We start from the raw sequence: 15,358 nt of genomic DNA on the forward strand, positions 1-15,358 counted from the left end.
ATTCTTTTGATACAGTGCAGTGAATTAAATAGTATGGTATCTGTTTGGTGCACAGTTAATAATCTGTATGTTATTTTATGTGTGTTGCGTTTACATCTTTTTTCTTCCTGTCGTTTAATTGTTATGACCTTCCATGTCTTGTAATAAATAATTTTACCAAGAATTCTTCATAAGTTTGGGGTTCGGTTTCGATTATAGCTGATGGCACTCAAGTAATCTATCTTTCTATAAAATAATTTTACCAATAATTCTTCATACGTTTTCGTTTCGGTTTCAGTTATATATATATATATATATATATATATATATATGATTTTTCTTCATAAGTTTTGGTTTCAGTTTCGATTATAGATATATATATATAATTTTCTTCATTAGTTTTGGTTTCAGTTTCGATTCAAGCTGATGCACCCAAGTTGTATGGATATATTTTTTTTTATTTTTGAAATCACAACTTTATAATATATAAGAATAGATAGAAAATTGACTCTATAATAATATCTACGAAATCTGCATAAAGTAAAATATGATATTAGGTTGGTGCAAAAAATAATGTCATTTTTTAACGTTCAACTATATATTTAAAAAAAAAAAACAATATTTAAGCGTATTTTATGACCGGGCTACGTCGAGCGTCCCTGTTAACTTATATAAATACTTTTGCAATGGCCTTCGGGACAAGATCAAAGTGTAGTATCTGTTCTTCAGATGCTGCACTTCTATTTCTTGTTCTCTTTCGGTGGAGGAGAAATCCTTCACGACTGAGACAATTTTAATTTTTGTACCTTTTCTCCACGTTAAAAAACGACCCTGGTGTCTAACTCTGTCCCGTGGGGAGGCATAGTAAATAGGTACAATAATATCAGGGCATCTTCATTCACGCTGAACATCCACAGAATGCCAACATCAGTATATTACATGTGAATGAGTCTGCTGTGGAATTTCCACAGGTCCTGCTAGTTAAAAAAGATTAGTATTTAATGCAAAAATAGGCACAGAGTTAAGAATGTCCACTTATCAATTTGACATAAAACACTCTAAGTCAATAGGCTATAACATTTGCCTATTTTCAACATGCTAAAATGTTTAATAAGTTTCTATTTCACAAAACAATTTCATTAGGGAAATAAGATTCACCAATTTTCATTTCATGTTAAACAAGTCAGTCATTAAAAAATTTTTTTTTCTTTTTTTTTTTACTTTCGGGCAACGCTGGGTAGGTATGGCTAGTTTTATTACTAGAAATAAAAACAATTGCTACTCAAAAATGTTATTTTTTCAAATAATTTAAAGTTAGCTGAGAATGGAATGCTAAAAGCGAATAATGTCGACAGACATTTTGTTTTTAATTTTTTTTTTTTTTTGTTTTGATAAGAATGGAATTTGAAAGTTAGTTTGGAATTTAATGATGGATAAATGTTTACCTATTTTGGCATGTGATGCTGTAAACGTTTAGCTTTAGGAATATACTAAGTGGTGTTTAGGCAAATTTATGTAAAAGACGAGTTATTGAGGCATAATGGTGGTGTTGAGCATCATTCATTTATTTTGTATGAATCAGATCATCATTATTGGCATTTGTTTCACTGGTGTTTATCTAGTCAGAAAGTCATTTTAGAAAGACACTGGATACTTAGAGAAGAGACCACATGAAGGTTGTCAATATCCCTAAGTCGGTGGTTCCCAACCTATTTTGGGCCATGCCCCACCTAGGCATTTCTAAAATCCTGATGCCTCCTCTTTGTGATATTTAATATATAATATGGTATAGTAAGCCCAAGGGTGCACGTCCTGCCCATGCCCCACCAAAATATTGCCATGCCCCACCGGTGGAGCATGCGCCTCACATTGGGAATGGCTGCCCTAAGTGAAAGTGTTGTGAAACGAACTGGATTCAAACTTAGCAGACTCAAGATGTGCCCTAAATAATTTCCAGACGTTTTCCATATGGGCACTTTTATTGATAGTACACACATGAAACTCTAGTCCTCTTCGAAGTAATCTCCTTTGGCTGCAGTGCACTTGTTGTATCGTTCCAACAACTTCTGGGAAGCCCCATGGAAATCCTCTTGTGTGAATGTGTCAATGACCTTCGTCACAACCTCTTTCATCTCAATTGTGTCATAAAAACAGTCTCTAAGGTTTTCCTTGAGTTTAGAGAATAAGCAAAAGTCACAGGGAGCAAGGTCTGGGCTATGGGGAGGGCGAGGAACTGTCTTGATGCCCATCTTGATCAAATAGTCTGTGACAAGAATGAAGTTGTGGACTGGAGCATTGTCAGCATCTTTAGTTCTTCGCAAATAATTGTGTGTACAGTTCCCACACAGACATCAAACTGTGCAGCTTATATAGCTTTGTAGACACACGATGGTCCTTATCCATGAAATTCTTTATTTGGCCAATCAACTTTGGTGTTCTGACTTCCTTACTCCTCCCACAACTCTCATCCCTCACAGACTCCCTGCTTTCCTTGAATCTGTTATGCCACTCAAAAAATTATGCTTGATTCATGTAAAATGATCTAAAAGCAGTCTGAATCGTTCCATACATTTTTGTGACATTTTTTCCAAGTTTAAAACAGAATTTTATTGCATATCGTTCTTATAAACTGTCCTCTGAATTCCTGCCGTAGATGTTCATTTGAACATGAAATCATAAAAATTTTCATAAGATGTATAACAATAACATACTAAATTTTCAAGACTTTACAACAATTTTAAATGCGTGTACAAAAAGTCTGGAAACTTATTGAAAGCACCTCACATCTATGAGTTGGAAATATCAATGAGAAAAAGTGATAAACCATGTTATAGGCCTTTTCATCTGACCCCTTTCAGAAGAGAAGCATGAAACCCATTCATGATCACACAATCTACTGATGAGATGATCATGAAAGAATTTCTGCAGCCATTCTAATGAGTTGAGGGTCAGACTTCTGTACAGAACTTGTAAAGGTCGTGCTTTTTGTCTGTTTTGAATGATGTAATCTGTAGTAATCTAAGCAGCAAGGCTCAGTAGTTGCATACAAAGTCAGGGAAGGTTTGACCCAGAAGACATAAATGAATGACAATTGCACATATACAGGAACAACGTTGTTATTCTCCAGCCATGTTTTCGTTTTTCCATGTCATACATGTCCTTGCTTGTCACAGATGCAAAGGTAGAGATGACTCAATGACAATAGATCTTGTGTTATATATAATGTATCTGGGTTATGGGTCCAGAGGTCGGAACTGCACTTTGCTACCATCTCGAGTTGTAAGCCATGTTTAGTTTCAGAACAGTTTCTGATGCTTAGTTGTTCTATACAAGTCCTGGAGGTGACTGGTTCTCTGTAGACAGTTCTTGAGTTGGAAGCCACAGAACAAAAAATTCTTCCCATGTTGACACGAAGAAAACATGCAAGGTTGCTAAAGAAGAAGGTTTAATTTTTATGGAGCAATTCTGGTTTCTGATTGGTTGGTAGCAGAACGTGAATTAATTTGATTCGTCAGTTCCTAGCAGCATCGTTTATAAATAGAATCTTCCAACTGGGAGGGACCATACCCCCATTATAATTAAAAAATATTGCAACATTATCTCTTTGCTTGTTTAACTGTTTATTTAATGGTTATTTAACTCTTTTTTTTTTTTAATGGTTATGACTCGTCCAGTCTGTGTGTGTGTGTGTCAGAAGATATTAGTTCACAGTACATTTATAATACACAAACATGACATACCTCTCTTCTACTACACCTCCTGGGGATATTCGCAAATGTCTTGAGGGAGCTGGTTCTGTTATACCAAGCCACATGCAAGACAGAGGATGCTGTATGTTTTAATATATATATTCTTTATTCACTCCCAGGCATTTTGTCACGGCAGAACTGGAGTGAATGACGATCTTTGGCTTGTGGTTTCTCTGCATCCATTTGGAAACTGTCGTCCCCTTATAGGGAAACCTGTTTAACCCATCTTGTCTCTTTGGCGTCTCAAAAATCAACTCACTAAAATTAATTTGGCTTCTTAAACCGGAACCCTTGACACATCAGATCCAATCCCTGTTTGCATACCTTCCAGTGCAATTTGATTGATCCCAAAGTTTGATTCATGTCACAATTTGATGCCTTGACTCTTTCTGCACCTGCATGCTTGCTCGACTATCGTTTCCCACAATTCAACTCTGTTATTTACTTCGTTAGATAGACAGATAGATAGATGGACCAATAACTGAATAAATGCTTTATACCCAGCTTGGCCCGGCGTTTGCTTAACACTAATGGTGAATCCTCCTGGATTTTTACTAGCATGTTAACAGTGTTCACTAGATTTCCATCAATGGATCCAGCAATGTTTATGTGAAGATATTACTGAGGTGAATCTGGAATATAACAAGAAAAAAGTTTTGCTTTTCTTGACTGAGAATTTGACCAATTATGACTGTGATCTTTTAATTGTTTGTCCATGTTTGACCAATAGACATAGCTCATGTCCGAAATGAAATTATTTCAATACACAGTTTGCAATTTTAATGAGGCAATCACATGTTCTCCAAAACGAATACACCTATCAACCTCAGACGATGATAATTGACACTGAAAAAAATTGCTGAAGATTTTTGTCTTTATATACCACAGGCCATTTTGTGTAGCGGAAATAAAACATGGTCTGGAGTAAGGGGTTGGAAGCTGTACCTTTATCTTATTTTTACATCAGCATTACCACTTATCAAGGCCCAGAGGCCACTCGAGGATAAGGGTTAATGAGTGTACAGTAGTCAATTGGACAATATAGTAATTGTTAGTAATGAAAATTTGGTAAATTTGTTAATTTAAATAGAACGGCTTGTCAAGAACTTGTTTACGTTGGACTTGAAGACAACCAAATTGTAGGCAGCAGGCAAATGGAAGACAGTTCCACAGGAGTGCAATTCTAAGAAAGAAACTTTGTTCGTGGAATCTATGTTTAGGTTTAGGCACAGATTAAGTGTGGGAGAAATTATTGATAGTGTTTTTAGCTAGACGAGTGTTTCTTGTGAAAGTTTGGTGAGGGGGGACCATAGATTGGAGCTCAGACGAGCACTTGCCATGAAAATAACGATAAAGCAGAGAAGGCTCGCAGCATGCTTCGTGGATCATTTGTGAATTCACATCTCATCCTCTTTGCCAGTTTAAGTGACTTGGTGGTCATTGTAAGATATGCAACGAATATAAAGAGATAATTAAATTGAAACTCTTTTGTATAGAGTCACAATTAACATTTATTATCGCTCTATAACTGTAAGAAAGAATCACTTAGTTTAGATGTATTACTTCTGCGACATGTCCTAATCCAGAATGTCTGGAAATATGCAAAAGACATGACTCATTATCACATTTTCTTTGAAGTAAGCGAGATAACTTTTGAGCAAAGAGTTATTTCCCCTTTAAACACAAAATGTTTTTAATATGTATTTTTTAGATGAAATCTCTTTCATATAATATGTTTGTCTGCTGCCACTAAAAATAGGTCAATTTTAATTTGATTTTCATTTGTATAGAATTTACAACAGAAGCCTTTATTTAGTCCACTGGATAGAGGTCATAATTCGCAATTGTATTATGAGTGTCGCTTGCACGGAGGATTGCACAGAAGAGTGTGAGTGACACACAAAATACAATTGAAAATTACTCTATCCAGTCATGGCTGACTGGACGAGAGCATGCTACCCTGTTTGAGCATGCTACCCTGTTTGAAATTCTGTGCAGATTTCTGAGTTTGACAGAAAAATTTCCAAATGCGAGAAAATACACTTGAAAAATGTTGGAGATTACATCAACTAAAACATTGTGAACATGATACTGGCAGTGGCGTACCTATGTAAAATGGCGCCCATGGCAAAGTTTGAATGTGCGCCCCTTCTTAATAATTTATACCTTAGATATACCTAACTACTAATTTTAATTTTTGTCAAGCAATTTTTGTGCCCATGTCAGAGTGGCGCCCATGGCACCGGCCATGCCTGCCATACCCTAAATACGCCACTGGATACTGGAGATGAGAACAATATTTTGAAAAATCCAAATAATACGAATAATCAATCCTCATCTCCAAAATTGAAAAATATGAGGTTTACTTTAATTGCCAAACATCATATGTCTGTGATAATTCACTTTCAAATGTAACATTTTAAATCAAGCTTTTTTATTTTTTTTTTTAAGCATTTTAAATTTCATTCAATTGATGTAATGAACAAACGACCCTATAAGTAATTCAATAAAACTTCACAAAAATCTGATGAAAAAGGACCAGCATGCAACAGTTGTTTAAAAAGGAATGAATATTATTTCATATTGTTTTTATTCTGTTGTTAAAAGAAAAAAAATAAACTCTCAAGTGAATCAGCACATTTTTTTTTTTTTTGTTAAAAATTCATTTCAATTCGTCTTTGCTATTGAGTTTAATTTGTCTTTGCTATTGAGTTTATTTTACCTTTCTGCAAAAAGCAAGCAATTTCTTAACAATGAACTTACTCGCCATTGCCTCTTCAAACACACAAATCAAAAGTTGTCATTGTTCTAAGTTAAACAAATTTTCCAGCAATTACACTTCTGCTTCTCATTTGTAAAACAAAAATGAAAGCAAAGCTGAGTATGTAGAGCTAGTAGCCTTTTTTTTCTTTAGAATGAAATCTCTCCAGACAAAGCATAAAACCACTTTATGCAAAGAGCTTAAGAAAAATACTACTTCAAGGTCAAAAACTAGCCAATAGTGATAGATTTTGATCCAGTATACAGCAATTCTTCCTCCTTTGTCAGAAGCATAACTGAAAGAATGTGAGGACTAAATGATAAAATGAGGAAAACGAAAGTTACACAAGGCACGACTACCATTTAAAAAGACAAGCCAGAATAACGCCTGACTTGAACTCCGCAGTAAATGCAATTTGGTTGGAATTGGTTCCTGATATTAAAAACTTCCAATTTTGGTTAAAGATATGAAATGAAATAGGTGTTAAAATAAATTAGGGAAAGTTTTGCACTAAAGTTTATTTTAAATAATTTCATTTATAAAAATAATTATTCAAATACGAGTTTATTTTTGTTTCTTTTTAAAATAGAATAAAATGTATTTTTTTTTTAATTTGTAATTATGTAATTATGAGCAAATGATGAGCAAACCATTGAAACGTTTTCTTTTACCGAACCTCCACTGCTAACGATTACTATAATTCTGATACTGTACACTCTTTAACCCTTACCCTCGAGTGGCCTCTGGGACTTCATAAGTGGTGGCTCCTGTGTAAAAGAAAAAAAAAAAAAACACAAGTTGTATCCAAACGAACTCCATCTGGGCTTATTACACCTTGCCCTGTACTATGCTTACTTAATAAATTGCTAACAGTTAAATATAGTTTTATGAATTGCTAACAGTTACATGCAGTTTTATCAATTGCTAACAAAATGTCAGAACCCTTCTAGATTCTATTACAAAAAATCGCCCTCGCATCGCACCACCCTAGTTACCATGGAACTCATCCGCTACAGCATTGACATTGCTGCCATTAGTGATATGAGGTTTGCTGGCGAGGGGTCACTTAAGAAAGTTGGGAAGGGCTACACCTCTTTCTGGAAAGGTCTCCTGGAGGATGCCCGTCACATTTACAGTGTCTGCTTTGCCATCTGGTCATCTCTGCTTCGCCATCTACCCGAGACACCAACTGCCATTGATGAATGTCATGACCCTGCAGCTTCCACTGACCAGGAGTCATTATGCTACCCTGATCAGTACCTATGCTCTCACGCTTGACTCGAAGGAGGATGTGGAGGACCGTTTCTATGACAACTTCATAGCTACCATCAGGAACACTTCAGGCAGCGATAAGATCATTCTGCAATTTTAACGCCAGAGTTGGCGAAAACCGTGAGATATGGCAAGGAGTCATTGGACGACATGGGTTTGGAAATGTAAACAGAAATAGTCTCTAACTTTTGTCCCTCTGTGCGGAGCTGGGTCTCAACACCATCTTTCAGCTACGTGACATGTACAAGACGTCTTGGATGCACCCATGGTTCAAACATTGGCACCTTATTGATTTCGTCATTGTCAGACACTGTGATCTGCGTAATGTGCTCTTGACCCATGCCATGCGTGATGCTGAATGCTCCACTAATCACCACCTGATTCGCTCAAGTCTCTGGCTAAACGTACGTCCACCTGTCCAAACAGTAACTCGATTTTGACGGGATGCAGCAATTTCAGCCAAATTGTGTGATGCCATCGCCGAGTACCCCCCTATCCTGCTGTCTCAGCAATGACCACTACTACCCTCATGGCAGAATGACAAAAATTCTCAGCTTGCCTCAGAATCCATGCTTGGCTACTCTGAGAGGCAACACAAGGATTGGTTTGATGATTGTGCAAGGGACATTGATTGCCTGATATGTGAGAAAAATGCTGCTCACGATGGCCTTCTTAGAAATCCAGCATCTTCCACACTCTGCGAGCGTTTCTCCTCCCTCCATGCAATGGTGCAGCAAGAATTACGTCGGATGGAAAATAAATGGTGGTTGAAGAAGGTTAGGGAGATCCAAAGCTGTGCAGACCTTGGTAACACCCACGATTTCTACGAGGCAGTAAAGATGATGCATAGCCCAAGGCAATGCTCCATGCACCATGTGCATAGTAAAGATGGTGCTCTCATCCAAGAAAAGAGCGGTATCCTGGAAAGATGGGCTGAACACTTGCAGGAGCTACTTAATAAGATCCCTCCATTCTCGATGATCTCCCCACTCTGCCATCCATTCCCATGCTAGACATCAGCAAAGTGAAGGAGGCCATTCACAGCCTAAAAAACAACAAGGCAGCTGGTTCCGACAGCATATCCGCTGAGATCCTTAAGTGTGGCGGAACTGAACTCCTACTGTGTCTCCACCGGTTCATCCTGGATTACTGATCAGTAAAGTGTCTCCCACAGCAGATGAGGATGCTAACATCATCCTCATCTGCAAACGTAAGGGCAACAGCCGAGACATCTCTCTCCTTTCTGTGGCAAAGTATTGGCTAAGATCATACTCACCTGACTTCTGGAGACTGTTGTCGATCTTGTCCCAGAATCACAATGTGACTTCCGCAGAGAGCTTAATACCACTTATATAACATTCGTTGCTCATTTCGTCCAAGAAAAGTGTTGTGAACAACATCATGAGCTCTATTTGACCTTCGTAGATCCAACCAAGGCCTTCGACACTGAACTGTGAGCTGTTATGGAATATTCTTCGGAAGTTTGGTTTCCCTCCTACTTTCTTGTCGATCCTCCAGCAGTTTCACACTGGCATGAATGCACGTGTTACCAGGTCAGGTGCAGAATTGGACACTTTCGCCATGATGTGAAGCAGGGATGCGCCCTGGCTTTGGTCATTTTCAACCTGTTCCTGGTTGCTGTCACTTTGATTTTGCACCGTGACTTTCAACTTTTTGATGCCATTGCTGTCCAGTACCGTCTTGATGGCAGCCTCTTCAACCTAAAACGTCTTCAGGCCAAGACTAAAACCTCTGAAGAGCTCATCTTCGACTTTAAGTATATCGATGATACTGCATTTCCTAGCCATACCTCCGGCAGACTTCAACGCAGTCTTGACGTAGTCTCCAACACTTACCACCAAACTGGCCTTCTTATCAACACCAAAAAGACAGAAATCCTGCCAAACGTGTTTCCAACTGATGCTCCCATCTTCACTGTCAATAGGTATCCCTCTAAACAATATCAACAGCTTTACATACCTTGGCTTCAATCTCTCATTCTCCTGTGACCTTAGAAATGAAGTTCAATGCTGCCTTAATCTCGCCTTTTCTGCTTTTGGCCATCTGAATGATTGAGTGTTCACCAACCATAACCTCAGGATCCATACAATGGTTGCTGTATACAACACAGTCGTCATACCCACCCTCCTGTACGGTTCCAAGGCATGGGTTCTGTATGGCTATCACGTCAAACGACTACAGCAGATCCTCGGCTTCCATTGGTGGCACAAAGTGTCCCATTCAGAGATTCGCAGAAGAGCTGGAGCTGCCCATCTAGAGTCACTCCTTACCCATCGTCGGCTTCGATGGTTGGGCCACATGATAAGGATGCCCTCAAACTTTGAAGAGTTTTCTTTACAGATCATTCATGGCCGACGAAACGTCGACGGCCTGTAAAAATGCTACATAGACTGCATCAAGCTTATTCTCAAGCATTGCAATATCCCCTTCAATTTTGTGGAGACCTTGGCAGCGGACAGAGACACTTGGCGCTCCATATGTTATGTCGGGATAGCCTTCTTCAACATGAGTATGAGTGAGCAGCTACAGAGCAGCAGCCACTCACCATCAAAACCCAAATCCTGTCTGCAAAACGGTGTAGATTACGCATCGGGCTTCACAGTATCAATGGAGTCATAGTCAATAAAAAAAATGGAGAAGACGTCGTTATCCACATGGATGAACTACCATAACTAACAGTTAAATATAATTTTAACAGTTGTTACCCATTAAATATAGTTTTATCAGTTGTTACCCATTAAATACAGTTTTAACAGTTGTTACCCATTAAATACAGTTTTAACAGTTGTTACCCATTAAATACAGTTTTAACAGTTGTTACCCATTAAATACAGTTTTAACAGTTGTTACCCATTAAATACAGTTTTATCAGTTGCTACCCGTTAAATATAGTATCATCAGTTGTTAACAGTTAATGTAGTTTTATCAGTTGCTACCCATTAAATATAATTTTAACAGTTGTTACCCATTAAATACAGTTTTAACAGTTGTTACCCATTAAATACAGTTTTAACAGTTGTTACCCATTAAATACAGTTTTAACAGTTGTTACCCATTAAATACAGTTTTAACAGTTGTTACCCATTAAATACAGTTTTAACAGTTGTTACCCATTAAATACAGTTTTATCAGTTGCTACCCGTTAAATATAGTATCATCAGTTGTTAACAGTTAATGTAGTTTTATCAGTTGCTACCCATTAAATACAATTTTAACAGTTGTTACCCATTAAATATAGTTTTATCAGTTGCTACCCGCTAAATATAGTTTTATCAGTTGCTAACAGTGTAGTATTATGAATTGCTAACTCCAAAGTTGTTGTTTTAAGCTAAACAACAGATTTTTCCTGGTATTGCACACCTCTTTTAATTTTTTTCACTTGCGTTTCTTTATGAAACAAGCTGCGTAAATACAATTGTTGTTTTGTAAAAGAATTTCTAATCTAATAGGTCCCACACTGTCCACCAAACTCCAACCACTGTTACATCACTAAAATGTTGTACTCCTGTGTTTATTTTACAAGTACTTCAATGGAATGTGCTCTGACGACGTTGCAGCTTTGGTACTCCCTTAACGTAAATACACTTGATACGCCTGATAAGCAGCAAAATCCCACCTCTTCACTGTAAAGGCACCCAGATGCTGGAAGGCTTTCTACTCTAATAGTTTCTTCCCTTAGATCGCTAGCCTTTGGAATTCCCTCCTTGCCTGACTGTACTCACATGCTGAAATTCTAATGTAATGTGAACAAATATCTCTCTAATCAACTCCCTACCCTTGATGCTCCTGTAGATATGGCTCTTACATCTCCGTGGCAATATGCTGTGTTTGGGTTGAATAAAAAAAAAAAAAAAAAAAAAAAAATTTACACTAATGAAAAAAAAGTTTTGCATCAAAAACATATACTCTCGCCAATCATAACACAGTGCCCGTACGCACCCAACCATCACATACTTTTTAGAGTCCTTTCTAGACATTCATCAAGTTAGACTTAGGTTGTGCAAAATCCAGTATAAACGCCACTTGAGAAGAATTTTACAAGAGAGGCATTTATAATCTCCTTGACAGATGGAATCAAGTTATACAGATCAAAGGTTGCTATTGTTATAAATAATGATTTCCAAAAACACAGGTCTCCGTTTTCAAGATGAAATGTCTACTAGACACTGTCCTCGAGTGTCTAAGGCCTCTCTGTACAGGGGTTTGTAAGAACAACCTGGCATAAGGATACTTTTCCCTAGAAGTTAACCCTGACCAAATATTCAAAGTCACATAATATTTGTTGCTCAAATAAGATCTCCTCTCTATGTCTAAACCACATTAGCTTTTACGAGGAATGGTGCACCTTCTCCAAGTGATATTACCTCAAATAATAACACGAAGCTGGATACTCCACCAGACTAGATAAATTCTTGTCTTGGAATCCAGTAAGACCAAGAGACCAAAACGAAAAACATATTACAACGTATGAAAATGGTTAATTGGGGAGAGGAAAATTATGTTCTCAATTTCTTGAGTCAGTGTTTGAGAGATAAAGAACTTAAATGGAACACTCGAATATCTATGTATCTCATATAGAGTTCAAGTGTTAGCCCCAGGTAGGGGGGTCCCTTGATTTCTGAGAACTTTGACTGAAGTATGACATTTTATATTGGCAAAAACTTTTGCACAAACCTAATACATAAACATATACACATACCCAAGTATATATAAATAAGATTCAAAAAAAGAGGTTAAAACGTTAATGTATTGTAGCACTTAATGCTACTAAGACTAAGCTTCTTTCCTTTAACAATTACAAGAAACCTTCTCAACTGCTGGTTGTCATGAGTAATAATTAGGGCTAGGACAACAGCATATTCTTTTCATTGTTTTGACTCTTATCCATTAATATCTTATATGCTTTTATATAGAGTGATATCATTGTCGGTTGATTAACTGTGTCGGATATATACTCGAGAGTCAAAACAAAGAAAAGAATATTCTGTTGTCATAGCCCTACTAATAATGCACTACCTGAGAGCTCTTTGTTTAAATCCTTACCTTTTAACATTCACAGATAACATGAATTAAAACAAATACATTGAAGACATTGCCAAGGCTGCTGCAAAGTAGATGGACTCTATAGTGGTAGAAAAAATCACTCGCATCTGACAATATCCTATATCTCTACAAAACCACCATTCCACCCATACAGGGAGTATTTTTGCCACATCTGGGTTAGTGCATCTACCACTAGTCTCTCCCTCTTAGATAGGGTCCAAGAGGTTCTAACCTAATACACCCCGCACTATTAACCAAGCTCCAATTCCTATCCCATTACTGCAATGTTGCATCCTTATACCTGTTTTACAAATATTTTAATGGAATGTGCTCCGATAAAGTCATAGCTTTTGTGCCTCTTCAGTGAAAATACCCCCATTTTTAATCCAATAAGCGGCCAACTCCCACCATCCACCCTAACCCAAACACTGTAAAGGTCTACTACTCGAATAGTTTCTTTTCTTGAACTACTAAACTTTGGATTTTCCTCCTGGTGTTCGGTTTTCTGGAGTGAACTGACATGCAGAACTTTAAATGTAATATGAACAGACGTCTCGCTGCTCAACTCCCTGCATAGTGATGATGTTTCTGTAGATATGGGCTCAAATAGCCGCTCATGTTCAAGTGGCAATATGCCTTCCTTGTAGTAGAATTAGATTAAAAAAAAAACTAAAAATTCGTTTTATGAATCTCCACAAATGAATCAAATGCATATAATTTTTGAGCTTGTTAGTTATAACGCCGACCAAAGACGAATACTTTACCTAATTTTGTCATAATTTAAGTTTTGCGTGTTAACTCGACTGATAACTTCCTTCTTGCTCGTCTGTCTACGAGAAAAGCAAAAGTGTTACGATTAAGGTTAGACTCCTGGTGGGCGGAGAGGAAATGTTGGCGTAAAGTTTTAAGCAAAACCATATGACTCTTCTGTGTTTCTTGTAACTGACTCCCGGGCACTACCCCCTCTCCCTCAACTGTTTTAATCATCATCACAGATAGAAATGCTTTATCTTTCACTCCATGCGTTGAATTTGTTTCGGTTAATAGCACCGTATTCAGGTTGGAATTATAATTTTATCAAGTGCATGTATGTCAGGAAAACGGTTGCAGGGGCAGATTTAGATATTGAAGGCCAAGACATTTTAGGTTGAGTGCCTTCCGTATGTGTCATGCGTCAAAATATATGAACTAATTGTTAAGAACTAGCTATGCCTTATCCAGCGTTATCCAGGCGTTTATTATTATTATTATTATTATTATTATTATTATTATTATTATTATTATTATTATTATTATTATTTTATTTATTTATTTTTTTTTGATTTTCGTTGTTTATTCCTTCATTGCTTTCTTTCTCTTATTTTTTTTACTATTTTTCAAAATATAGTTTTATGAATTGTTAACAGTTAAGTATAGTTTTATTAGTTAGTAACAGTTAAGTATAGTTTTATTAGTTAGTAACAGTTAAGTATTGTTTTATTAGTAACAGTAAAGTATTGTTTTATCAGTTAGTAACAGTTAAGTATTGTTTTATCAGTTAGTAACAGTTAAGTATTGTTTTATCAGTTAGTAACAGTTAAGTATTGTTTTATCAGTTAGTAACAGTTAAGTATTGTTTTATCAGTTAGTAACAGTTAAGTATTGTTTTATTAGTAACAGTTAAGTATTGTTTTATTAGTAACAGTTAAGTATTGTTTTATTAGTAACAGTTAAGTATTATTTTATTAGTTAGTAACAGTTAATTATTGTTTTATCAGTTAGTAACAGTTAAGTATTGTTTTATCAGTTAGTAACAGCTAAGTATTGTTTTATCAGTTAGTAACAGCTAAGTATTGTTTTATCAGTTAGTAACAGCTAAGTATTGTTTTATCAGTTAGTAACAGCTAAGTATTGTTTTATCAGTTAGTAACAGCTAAGTATTGTTTTATCAGTTAGTAACAGCTAAGTATTGTTTTATCAGTTAGTAACAGCTAAGTGTTGTTTTATCAGTTAGTAACAGCTAAGTGTTGTTTTATCAGTTAGTAACAGCTAAGTGTTGTTTTATCAGTTAGTAACAGCTAAGTGTTGTTTTATCAGTTAGTAACAGCTAAGTGTTGTTTTATCAGTTAGTAACAGCTAAGTGTTGTTTTATCAGTTAGTAACAGCTAAGTGTTGTTTTATCAGTTAGTAACAGCTAAGTGTTGTTTTATCAGTTAGTAACAGCTAAGTGTTGTTTTATCAGTTAGTAACAGTTAAGTATTGTTTTATCAGTTAGTAATTAGTTAATAATACTTAAATAGTCAATATAGCCACTTGGATGTAAGAGGCTACTATTTAGGATCATATCTAACGGGATTGTGGGGAGTTGAACAACGAGATAAGATTACATTGGTTGGAACGTGAAAATAATACACAAGATGAGCATAGTAGTCCATCAATAATCCAAATAATACCTCGTAATTTTTATTTTAGGTTTTTGTAACTGGGTTCTGACTGTTACAAATCGCGGAGCTCTCCACACGAAAGTATCCTTGTGCCACACTTCTTTCCTGTG

The 15,358-nt window shown here is 36.5% G+C and overlaps 2 protein-coding genes across 7 annotated transcripts in view; both read left to right on the plus strand.

Moving 5' to 3' along the window:
• The window catches only part of LOC145293736 (rho guanine nucleotide exchange factor 7-like), a 624,934-nt gene that overhangs the window by 174,133 nt on the left and 435,443 nt on the right, over window positions 1–15,358 (plus strand). The gene's annotated exons all lie outside the window — the stretch shown is intronic.
• LOC145293739 (uncharacterized) lies at window positions 8,510–11,646 on the plus strand. The gene is made up of 2 exons (XM_080140211.1): window positions 8,510–10,653; window positions 10,741–11,646. Exon 1 carries the CDS (start codon window positions 9,225–9,227, stop codon window positions 9,768–9,770), a length of 546 nt encoding a protein of 181 aa, XP_079996337.1. The 5' UTR covers window positions 8,510–9,224; the 3' UTR covers window positions 9,771–10,653; window positions 10,741–11,646.

Source organism: Euprymna scolopes, chromosome 15 (genome assembly GCF_053919585.1).
Source record: "Euprymna scolopes isolate OS-2025 chromosome 15, ASM5391958v1, whole genome shotgun sequence".
In the NCBI taxonomy this organism is placed as follows: Eukaryota; Metazoa; Mollusca; class Cephalopoda; order Sepiida; family Sepiolidae; genus Euprymna; species Euprymna scolopes.

Bases quoted from the DNA above. Each gene is read 5' to 3' on its own strand.
- LOC145293739 (XM_080140211.1), top strand. From the start codon at position 9,225: ATGGAATATTCTTCGGAAGTTTGGTTTCCCTCCTACTTTCTTGTCGAT.